The 12,986-nt window shown below is 32.9% G+C and overlaps 1 protein-coding gene and 1 pseudogene across 1 annotated transcript; both read right to left on the bottom strand.

The window, feature by feature from the left end:
- Window positions 1–246: 246 nt before the first annotated feature.
- LOC139776327 (uncharacterized) lies at window positions 247–10,896 on the bottom strand (annotated as a pseudogene).
- LOC139776296 (odorant receptor 4-like) lies at window positions 5,157–7,988 on the bottom strand. Its single transcript, XM_071712868.1, has 6 exons — window positions 7,553–7,988; window positions 6,768–7,140; window positions 6,253–6,483; window positions 5,978–6,091; window positions 5,723–5,878; window positions 5,157–5,331 (listed from the first exon to the last, which is right to left on the bottom strand). The coding sequence occupies exons 1-6, from the start codon at window positions 7,855–7,857 to the stop codon at window positions 5,281–5,283; spliced, it is 1,230 nt and encodes a 409-aa protein (XP_071568969.1). The 5' UTR covers window positions 7,858–7,988; the 3' UTR covers window positions 5,157–5,280.
- Window positions 10,897–12,986: the final 2,090 nt, after the last annotated feature.

Below are 12,986 nucleotides of genomic sequence, written 5' to 3'. Positions count from 1 at the left end.
TGTTTCTTAGGCATCATAATATTGTTTGTACATTAACGAAAATCTAAAGGAATATCCGATTATGCGAGAAGGGCATTTGTTTTGTAATATTTTGTAGATATTTTATTTTACAGATGGAAGCAAAATAAATTGATGAAATTATTACAAACAAATATCAATATTATGTAAATATTAATAATAATAATATTTTTGATATTATTATTACTGTGATACTTTTATTATTCATTTAATAACTATATACTATTACCTCATGCTACTACTAAATCTTATCAGGATAATATTATACAATCATAATATTATAGAGATTGATCTTAATATTTAGTTCATCGGCGACATAAAAAACAATGATAAGTAATGCAGCAACGTTTTTACTTTAAATCATATGCAAATTTTGTTGCAACTAAACCAGCTGTTAATTCTCATTAAAATGTTGATGTAAATAGATGCAGTTTCGCTTTAATACATCGCAAGTAGAATCGATAAGTAAGAAGCCGAAGTCTTTATAATCTGAAACAGTATTATTTGGTTACTATAAGAATATTAATGCAGAATTTATAAATATTTAAATTTAATGTAAAAAGTATTTGTTATCTGACTCATTTTAATAATATAACAATATAACTTGACTTAATAATTTAGTAAGGTGAATATTGCAGCAAATATAATTTATCATTATGTAAAATAAATATATAAAAATACGAATATCGAATAAAGAAATATATAGTACATTACAAAAATTAATTGATAGTAATATTCTATATTTTAAGAAGAAATAACATATTTTCCATTTTTTATTAATTCTGAATAATTATGGCAAAATAATTTTAATATAAAATAAAATAATATAAAATCCGTAAAAAGTTTTGCGTACAAAACAAACCTAAGATAAAACTTACATTGCTAAATTGTTCTAGAGATAAATTCATTATCTTTCCAATTGTAATGGTTAATTGATTTTGCGACCTCAATATTAAGAGCAATATATTTCGACCGTCTCTGGAATCTGATTCGTACCAAAGAGAATCGTATGCAGCATCTCCAATGCTCTTGCTCTATTAAATAATGGATCTTGTATCTCTTAGAAACAATTACGTATTTTGTAATATTTATCATATACAATATTCGTCTCAATATCTAACCTTAGCGCTTAAGTATTCTCCAGCAAAACAGAATATAAATACCTCTATATTCACAGCGAGATAAAACAAGAAATTCCTGATTATACCATCTGAAGCATTGGGTCGCCCAATCGACTAGAATTTTAAGAAAGAGCCAAGAAAATGTAATAAAACGATGAATAATTAAAGTCACGAATTAATACTCTTCTAATCTGCAGAATTAACAGCGCGGTTCATATAGTAGGGGAGACCGGGGCAAAGTCGTCACCGGGGCGGAGTCGTCACTACAGTTATCTCGAAACCTGTATGGTGTGTGAACTCGCCATTAATATAGTAAACGTTACTTATGGTATTTCCCCCAATCGGGAAATATTGTCGTGTCCGATTTGTAATGTGCGCAATCGGGACTCACTCCTTATGGTACCCATGTGACCAACGGAGTTTAGTGAGATTATATGCCATGTTGTGATTTTCATTAAGGCAAACGTGTTTTCAGTGGTCAAAAGTAAAATTTTTTGCGCGTCGAAAATTTTAAATATTTTAAATATTATTTTCTCTCCGAATCTCGAGATAAGTGATTCTGAAGAGTAATGCATGCTGAACACGAATTCAGTAAAATTTTTTTATTTTTGTTAATTTATAATATTTCATGAGCGATCAAACTTAAAATCTGTGTCCGGAGCAAAGTCGTCACCAAGCCACCGGAGCGGACTCGTCACTGTGACGATTTTATCCCGGTGGTTTCACTCTATTTTTTGTTGCAAATGCATTATTGTATTTCTTAATTGCAACAATGCAATTTGAACAGAGCTGACAAGAAACAGTGCATTTCGTGTGAGCATAGAGCACACAAGTGCGTGCGTTTTTCTTGTAATGATTTTCCGCCATCGTGTTTTTAATTAATAAATGTTTCCATTTTTCTATTAAAAAATAATTTAAAATGTATCCTATTATTTTTCATGATCGGAATTATGTATTTTTATTTAAAATCTAGTCCGATAATGGAGTGACGACTCCGCCCTGGCAATTTTGACATTTCAATCTTTGCACCTTTGTCGTTTTTACTCTATACCGGTTGAACAAAGCGACGTAGACCAAAAATGGCCTTATAAATTTTGTAGCCAAGGGTTCACTCTTTACAACGGTACACCACATTTTACTAAAATTATTTGTCTTGTTGTTAAAAATCGGCACCGAAAAAATAGTGACGACTTCGCTCCGGTCTCCCCTATATATTCCTCTTAACCGTAGAATTAATCAAAATCGCTTACCGTGACCATTGTAAAACCCAAGCAGCAGATAAGCAAAGTATCCGATATGAAAAGCACCATTGAGATATACGAGTACAGATCTTCAATATGTTCTGAAAAAGTGATAATATTCTGGTGTTTCTTGATTACTCTTTTTACCATAGAACGATTCGTACTGCACTTATTTTCTTTCGGAAAAAGTTCCAACACACTTTTACGAAGAATATCAATTTGACCGCTTATATGCAATATCTGAAATAGACGTTTCTTTCAACAGCTGTACTAATAAAGGTCGCAAGAAAAAATATTATATGGCTTATGACATATTAAATTTACGCGCTGCACAGAATCTTTCAAAATCTGAAAAGCGCAATTGCTAATAAACTATTTTTGATAAAATAGGAAATTTGCACATGTACATTCCGTTAATCAATTAATATTATGGTTAATACAATATTAAAGAAATAATATTTATAAATAATTGATAATACTCATAATAATAATAATAATAATAATAATAATAATAATAATAATAATAATAATAATAATAATAATAATAATAATAATAATAATAATAATAATACTCATAATAATAATAATAATAATAATAATATCTTTTTGCGTAACAGGTAACAGCTAGGACTCACCAAATTTATAAGTAAAGCATTTATTAAACCCATTCCGTTAGCACATATCAGCATGTGAAGAAATTGAACAATTATGACCGATTCATATACGAATCTTCGATTAATGTCGAATGGCAAATCCATGTCTATAATGAGTGATCGTGTGGAAACGTTGGAAGTTATGACATCATCCATATTTTTTATGAAGATATTGCTGCTAAAAAGAGTTACATTTGTCAAATAGAGAATCACCGTTATGTTAGTGAAGCGCTGAGACAGTTTGGCATTGCACTTCGTTGTTAACATACTAAATTTTGAGTTGGTACATTTTTCCCAGTCGATCGCCATCATCGTTAATATTTTGTTGAACGTTCTAGGAAAGGTTTTCATTGGTCATAATTTTAATAACGGCCGCAAGGAGCCCTTGTACGAACCATCGATGAAAAATTAATTGTTGTGCAATCACTTTATCCATGCAATTATGCTTAAATCTTCTTCGTGTACAATAACTTATTTATTTCAGCAATTCGTATTTAATTCACATTATTATTATGTTTACATTCTTAATTGCCAAATAAATTATTTTATCAACCAAACCAGTTGCGAAAGGTGTATCCTAATGACTAAAGTAATAAATCAAGATAAAATACTAAATATATGTAACTAACATGTTGAATGTTGTTGAATAATATTGTTAAATATAATTAAGTTAAATAATACATAAAGCTAATTTTTCATTGACAGTGCGTATCACAACATGCCGTTATCTTACCGTTGCTTATACCAAAAAATGAGAAGTCTAGTTAAAAGTATCGAATATGCCATGGCTGAACCTAAAATTTTCATCCTATCGGAAAACTCGATCAAATAAAAATGCATTACAATATATCGATATTGAAAGACTTGCTCGATTACGAGCGTGACAATCCAGAAGAGTCTACGTAATAAAGCGCATGATGTATTCGGCCAGATGCCAAAAATTCGTAGACAAATTTCTATCGCTTTGCTAACTGTATTGTCTACTTTCATACTTGTGTTACTATTATTATTATCCTATTATTTTGCACCGTTAACATGCGTTGATTTGAAACGTTGTTACGAAGAAACCTGATCGATCGTACGATGTGCACTATGTGGTATCTTTGCACCATCTGAAAGAGAACAAGAGAGTGGGGCTCACCCCTCCAGGAGCCACAGCTTATTAAATATTTTGATCGCAACGTGCATAGATTGCGTGTACTATTGTCGATGAAGAGAAAAAAAGTTTCCGGATGGCTGACCTCTCCCTCTCGAATTCTTGGGCAAAACGATGGTGTAGCGCGCACTGCATTATTTTCTTTAAAAATTCAAGCAACAGCAACAATGCGTGAATGTACACAAGGCATTGAACCGTGTTCAATGACCGTAAAAGTTTTGTATTTGCGTGCGTAGGGGAGAATTTTTCGAGAAAGAGGGAAGATGGAAGAGGCGAAAGTTTCCCTTACCGAGATTTTGTTTCCTTAATATCGAAAGATATTCTTTCTCGCGCATTACAGTGAGTGCGGCGAATTGTGCACGCGTTCACAACTTATCGAGCAACTTATTCTCTCGAAATATATAAATCGTGCAATTTTAAGTGAGAGTTCGGTGCACGTCAGATACAGGTTGTAGGCAATAATCGTCAAATAGAAAGCCAGAAGCAAGAGACGTGGAAACGAAGTGCTGAGTGAAGTATTCTATTCCAGTACCAAAGGCGTTCCTAACAAACGATAAGCATAAAATAAGCTTTGAAAAAACATCACAAAATACAAAGAGCTTTTCTTAATTTTTTAAATAGGACTGTTTCTTAGGCATCATAATATTGTTTGTACATTAACGAAAATCTAAAGGAATATCCGATTATGCGAGAAGGGCATTTGTTTTGTAATATTTTTGTAGATATTTTATTTTACAGATGGAAGCAAAATAAATTGATGAAATTATTACAAACAAATATCAATATTATGTAAACTCATAAAATATTAATAATAATAATATTTTTAATATTGTTATTACTGTGATACTTTTATTATTCATTTAATAACTATATACTATTACCTCATGCTACTACTAAACCTTATCAAGATAATATTATACAATCATAATATTATAGAGATTGATCTTAATATTCAGTTCATCGCCGACATAAAAAACAATGATAAGTAATATAGCAACGTTTTTACTTTAAATCATATGCAAATTTTATTGCAACTAAACCAGCTGTTAATTTTCATTAAAATGTCGATGTAAATAGAATGCAGTTTCGCTTTAATACATCGCAAGTAGAATCGATAAGTAAGAAGCCGAAGTCTTTATAATCTGTAACAGTATTATTTGATTATTATAAGAATATTAATGCAGAATTTATAAATATTTAAATTCAATGTAAGAAGTATTTGTTATCTGACTCATTTTAATAATATAACAATATAACTCGACTTAATAATTTAGTAAGGTGAATATTGCAGCAAATATAATTTATCATTATGTAAAATAAATATATAAAAATACAAATATCGAATAAAGAAATATATAGTACATTACAAAAATTAATTGATAGTAATATTCTATATTTTAAGAAGAAATAACATATTTTCCATTTTTTATTAATTCTGAATAATTATGGCAAAATAATTTTAATATAAAATAAAATAATATAAAATCTGTAAAAAGTTTTGCGTACAAAACAAAAACCTAAGATAAAACTTACATTGCTAAATTGTTCTAGAGATAAATTCATTATCTTTCCAATTGTAATGGTTAATTGATTTTGCGACCTCATTATTAAGAGCAATATAATTCGATTATCTTTGGAATCTAATTCATACCAGAGGGAATCGTATGCAGCATCTCCAATGCTTTTACTCTATTGAATGATGGATCTTGTATCTTTTAGAAACTATTACGTAATGTTCTGCTTACTTATCGTTTATGTATATGTATAACATTAGTCCCAATGTCTAACCTTAGCGCTTAAATATTCTCCAGCGAAACAAAATACGAACGCTTCCGAATTCATGAGGAAGTAAAATAAGATAGTCTTGATTATACTGTTGAAAGCATCGGGTCGACCAATCGACTACAATTTTAAGAAACATTCTAAGAGCAAGGGAAAAGTCATAAAATGATGAATAATCAAAGGCACGCGAATAAATATCTTTTATTCTGCAGATTTATCAAAGCGGGTTCTGTGGTATGTATATATTTCTCTTAACCGCAGAATTAATCAAAATATCTTACCGCGACAATTGTAAAACCTAAGCAACAGATAACCAAAGTATCTGATACGAACAGCACCATCGCGATATACGAATATAGATCTTCGATATGCTGTGAAAAGGTGATAATTTTCTGGTGTTTTTTTATTATTCTGTTTATCATAAAATGACTCGGACTGAGCTTTTTTTCCTTTGGAAAAATTTCTATCAAACTTTTGCGAAGAATATCGATTTGTCCACTTATATGCAATATCTAAAATATATACTTCTCTCAACTGATGTATAGTAGCAAATAAAAATTTAAATGCCTAGATTAAATTTATGCTGCACAAAATCTTTTAAAACCTGAAAAGCTGTACAACTGCTAGTCAACTATATTTTATAATATAGAAAATAAGTACCTGTACATTTCGTCCATCAATTGATATTATGATATAATTAATAAAAAAATTAATTTCTATAAATAATATAAATAATAGAATAATATAATAAATAATAATCATGACAATCTTTTTTTGCAGGTGCAACAGGACTCACCAGAGTTATGAGGAAAGCATTTAATAAACCCACTGCGTTAGCAGACAACAGCAAATGAAAAAATTGCACAATTATGACGGATTCATATACGAATCTTCGATTAACGTCAAATGGCAGCTCCATGTCTAGAATTAGTAATTGTGTGGAAACGTTGAAGGTGATGCCATCATCCGCGGCTTTTACGAAGACATTGTAGCTAAAAAGAATTATAAATGTCGAATAAAGGATTATAGATGTCGAATAAAGAATCACCGTCATGTTAGCGAAGCGCTGCGACAGTTTGACATTGCTCGTTGTCGTGAACATGCTGAAATTCGTCCTAGAACACTTTTCCCAATCAATCGTCATCATCATTAATATCTTGTTGAACGTTCTACGAACGGTTATCATTGGTCATAGTCGTGATAACGAGCGCAATGAAGCGTTATACGAACCATCGGTGAAAAATTTTATGTTGTACATTGACTTATAACTCTTGCGAGTTCGATTATTTTCTCTTTGTGTTTGATATTTAATTTATTACAGCAATTCGTCCTGGTTTAGCTTTGTTACAATGTTCACGTTTTTATTTGCCAAATAATTTAATTTATCGACCAAAGCAATTGCCAAATAGTTTGCAATAATGTATCGACTAAAGTAATTGTTAAATCAAGATGTTATATGTATATGTATGTAACAAACTTAATGTGGTTAAATATTATAATAAAATATAAAAAAATTAAATGATACTTAAAACAAATTTTTCACTGATAGTTAGTATCACTACGTGCCGTTGCGTATCTCACCGCTGCTTATACCAAAAAATGACAAGTTTAAATAATAATATCGTGTACGCCATTGCTGTACTAAAAATAAACATTATCTCGGAAAACTCGATCAAATAAAAGTGGTTTACGATATATCGATATTGAAGAGCTTGCTCGATTACGAGCGTGAAGATCCAGAACAGTCGACGTAATAAAACGCACGATATATTCGGCCAGATGCCAAAAATTCGTAGACAAATTTCTATCACTTTGCTAACTGTATTCTGTACTTTCATATTCCTGTTAGTACCTATAATTATCTTATTATTTTGCACCGTCAACATGCGTTGATTCCGATAAGAAAATTTTAAAAACAAAAAACACTTGATCGACCGTATGATGTGCACAATGCGGTGTCTCCGTACAAACTGAATGCTCGAAAGAAAGCAAGAGTGGGGCTCACCCTCCCACGAACGACGGCTTATTAAATATTTTGATCGCAACGTTCGTAGAGTGCGTGTGCAATTGTCGATAAAAAAAGAAAGTTTCCGAGTGACCGACCTCTCCCTCTCGAATTCTCGGACAAAACGGTGGCGTGGCGCTCTGTACATTATTTTCTTTAAAAATTCAAGCAACATCAGATATCAACATGTGAATATACATAGGGCATTGAACCGTGTTCGACGACCGTAAGAAAAGTTTTGTATTTGCGTGCGTAGGGGAAAATATTTTAAGGAAGAGGGAAGATGGAGAAGTCGAAAGGTTCTTGATCCGTGATTTTGTTCTCTTATAATATCAAAAGATATTCTTTCTCGCCCACTACGTAAGTGCAGCGAGTGTGCACGCGATCGCAACTTATTCCCCTGAAATATGTAAATCGCACGATTTTGTATGAAACTCTGTTGCTCGTCAGATACAGGTACGCGTAATAATCGTCAAAAAGTAAGCTAGAAGCAAGAGGCAGAGAAACGTAGTGCTTAGTGAAGTTTTATATTCTAGTAACAAAGGCGTTTTTCACACAAACAATAAGCATAATATTAGCTCTAAAAAACATCACAAAATGCAAAGAGCTTGTTAATCTTTCGAAAAGGACTGTTTCTTAGGCATCATAATATTATATAAACATTAAGAAAATTTCTAAGGGAATATCTGATTATCCAAGAAGAGCATTTATGTTAATATACTTTCGATGTTTTATTTTACACATGGAAGCAAAAGTAATTAATTAAATTATTAGAAATAAATTCTATTATGTAAACATATAAAATAACAATAATAATATTTTTTATATTGTTATTACTGAGATACTTTTATAATTTATTTAATAATTATATACTATTACCTCATGCTACTGCCATACGCTATCACGATATTATCATTATATTATCATAATGTTTAGAGATTGAGCTTAATATTCAGTTCATCGCTAATAGGACAGAAATATATGATGCTGATGCCTTCATTGCACAACCTACAATATTGATCGATAATGTCGTATTATAAATTATATGAAATATTAATAATCAGTTAAACAAGACGAATTTATGATTTTTCTTTCGAATGTATCTTTAATTATGCTGTAAAAAACATATCTGTTCTAATATTAATTAAGAGAATTTTCAGATATTATTTTTGCATGTAGTATTTGTTAAAAATCTCGAAAATATATGTCACAAAAATCTTACGCTAGTAAACCGTTCCAAAGAGAGATCCATAATTTTTCCGATTGTGATGGTTAATCGGTTTTGCGATCTTAGAATAACAAATAATACAATTTGGCTCTTTTCAGTGGTGACATCGTACCAGAGAGAATCGTAAGCCGCATCTCCGATCATTTTACTCTACAAGGAAAAGATGGATTTTGGATTTTCGTGTATAATCGAAATCATCAGTGCCGCAGGATTGTCGGCGCTAACCTTGGCATTCAAGTATTCACCAGCGAAACAGTATACAAATGCTTCGAGGTTCATCACAATGTAAAATATAATACGGATCTCACTAAGATTGCCGGTCCGTCAGGTGTACCGATTGACCGTAGTAACACCGAACGTGGTAAGTTAGAAGCAATCTGTCCTTTTCTATGTGTGTTATCCAAAACTATGTACGTAAAGAATTGAAATATTTCAAATTATCAACGGTTGTTGATAAAATTTAAAACCCATAAAGTGACGCTTTCTGCCGACATTACTCACAGTGACAATTATGAATCCTAATAGACAGCATATAATGAGAGTATCCGACACGAATAGCATCAACGCGATGTATGTATAAAGATTCTCGATGTTCTCCGAAAACATGATAATTTGTTGGTGCTTTGATATCAACTGTCTTATCGTTATCCCGTCCACAGTGTGCATCAAATTTTTGGAGATAGCGTCCAATAGCCAGGCGCGAAGGATATCGATTTGACCACCGATGTGCAGTATCTAGGATTCACGTCTTAAATGATAAAGCCGCTGATCGTGTAATTCTGCGTCGTCAAGTGGCATCGCAAACTTACCAGAGTGACAATGAGCGAATTTACCATGGAAATTCCACACATCGCCAGATGAAGAAACTCGAGGATCGTAACAAGCACATAAATGAGAGACGTGTCTCACGTGTCAACCTGGAATGGCAGCTTCATCTTCAAGATGTGTTCCCGCGCGGACACGTTCATCCTTCGAACATCACCAGTGTTTACAGCAAGTACGCCGCAGCTATACAGAACTATGGCAGTCAGTTGAAGACCGATAAGCCAGTTTGTAAAACGATGGGAGAGTTTAGCGCTGTTGATCGTGTAGACTGCAGTCAGTCAAGACGCGGTTCTTCCAGTCTCTGGCCATCATTTACAATATGTCGAAAAACGTTCTAAAAGGAATTACATATGTCAATAGTGCATATAATATTATTATCTACTTCTTTCAAGTAAGTAATCATTATAACAAATTAAATATAAAAATAACGTGCCAAGTCACATGTTTGTTACGCAAAAAATGAAGCATTTAATAGTTTAAAATAAAGTCTATATCCACATATGTTATCACAGCATATGTAATCCTGTAATATTTCTAATCACTCATAAAAATATAATATTTTATTTTATAAGCTATAAGCCATAATACAAAATATTACGTATATGTCTTACCGTTGATTTACCCATAAAATACTGAATTTGATGAACAACAGACTATACGCCATGGCGCTGCTTACACAATCCATTAAATCGGAAAAATTATCAGTGTAAAAGTGTATCGCCACATATTGACACTGAAAAAATTGAGCTGTGCCCATCATCACAATCCAAAACAAAGCATTACAACGGGTTGACGGTATTAGGTACGGCCAGATTCCGCAGGCGCGAAGACCAAACTCACCACGCGACTGAGCGTACTCATCTCCATGTTTTCCGAAAGAAAATAGACTGCGGATTGCTCAAGGTGTACGTATGCTACCAAACAATTTTGCACGCTGAAACATCCGGGGTATTCAAGAAAAACTTAGCCCCGTGTGGTGGCCCCGTCCACCAATCGAACAACCTTTCGTTAAATATTCCTATACACTGAGAAACCCATTTGGTTGAATAAAACGAAATTCTTTGGTTAAACCATTTTGTTGACTGAATATGTAATTTTTGTATATTCACTTAAAAAACCATATTACGGGAAGCAAGTGAAATGTTACACGAACCAAATTTTATGTTTGAATCAATTTATTTGTTCCACTTTTAAAAAAGGCGTGTTAACTGAGTGAATTTTGTTTGTATCGAAAAATTGAAGCCTCTTTTCCGCGATGCCGATTGGTTATCTCGATGCGTTGTGCGAGTTATTTGCAGCTGTCATTGTATATTTTGACAGTTGTGTGTATCAAGGGTTAATAGTGTAATAGTAATAGCATAATGTTAAAGCTAAATGGCGCGCGCGAAGCGCGCGCGTCTGTAATGTCTAGTACAATAAAATTTGATTGTTACGGTAACAAACTTGCCCATCTCATCGTATCTTAAATAACTGTGTTTGTTGCTTGAACAAAATCGTTTACTTGAAAATCATAGATTGAAGTCTATGTGCTGTCGCTGCTGCGCCGTACGTTTCTGCGCAACGTAGTGTAGTACACGGTGAAGACATGGCGGACACGGACAAGGACGACAAGGCCCATTCTACAATACTAATAGTCGTATAAAAGTAGATATAAGATGTAAGCCAGTAAGTTATTGATTAATAGAATTTTTACTGTCCAAGAATAATCGACTTTGGTGTCAATTTTTACTACATACTCTTACGGCTATTGTAGAATGGGCTTGCGTACAAGTATGGTGGATCAGTTGGTGCAAGACATATTAGTTGCATTGTAGTGAGTTGAGCTTCTTACAGCGTGGCGGTCAATATGCGTATCAGAATACATGAAATCGTGCATCGTATAATAACTGTTTTAGGGGCATATTATTTATGGATATGTGCCTTGTGCAAACCTAAATATGTGACACGTGCATAAAGTTTAGTGTTACACAGTGAACGATTTCCTGGATTTTTACATGCATGCTGACCAGCACGCTGTAAGAAGCTACATTCACTGCAGAGATGACTACCGTGTATTTTTCCTTATGCTGTACATTGAAAGAAATTGGATTGGATTGAATAAATTGTACTGAAATTAACTAAATCTGTGTTATTTAGATATGACTACAAAAATAATTGGTTGACGCAACAAAAAACCAGCCATAAATTTAGTTTCATACAAACACTATTTTTTGTTCAGTGAACTATATTTGTGTATTGGTATTACTAAATTTTCCAACTAAATTTTTGTGTTGCACCAACCACAATTCTTGTTTGACCATATACAAACAAGAGATTTAGTTGATTCAACCAAATTTTAATTCATTCAACTAAATGGGTTTCTCAGTGTAGCCATGTATCGCAAACTTTGACAGACTTTGGACCACGTGCGACGATCTCATCGATAATTGCAGGTAATACGTAAAAAAAAAAGATGAGGGGGGTACCGTTTCTCCCTCCGCGAAGTCAAGTTTCCGACCACGGACAATATGACCTCGTGCTTTCTTTAAAATGCAACAACCTCGGGGGTGCAGCTTTCACGATCCGCACAACGCGTAGGTGAAATTTCGCTGTTGGAGGCGCGTCGACAAAGGGAAAAGGACGAGCGAAAATATCGCTGGGGATATGTTTCTCCGGAACGGGCTTCGCGCTGAGCTTATAGCTCGTGTTGCAAAAGTAGTCGCAAATTGAAAGAAACGTGACGGAGACGGCAGTACATACCAGAATACTCAGCGAAGACGCACAGAATTTATTAGTTTTGAGTGATTATTTTGTTTCATTGTCACATGAACTTTGTATAAAACATTGTCTTATGTCTACTATAATACTTATTTTGTGTTGTATCATCAAGATCAAACGTCGTTCTGGTAAAATAGTGGGGATAAATTCAAGATTATACAGTAAAGAACAAAAATTCCGTTTTATGAACCGCGATTGTC

The sequence above is a fragment of the Temnothorax nylanderi genome, unplaced genomic scaffold (assembly GCF_030848795.1).
Source record: "Temnothorax nylanderi isolate EJ_2023f unplaced genomic scaffold, tnyl_v1.0 TNYL_tig0116_pilon, whole genome shotgun sequence".
NCBI lineage: Eukaryota > Metazoa > Arthropoda > Insecta > Hymenoptera > Formicidae > Temnothorax > Temnothorax nylanderi.
This window is presented reverse-complemented; position numbering and strand designations above follow the sequence as displayed.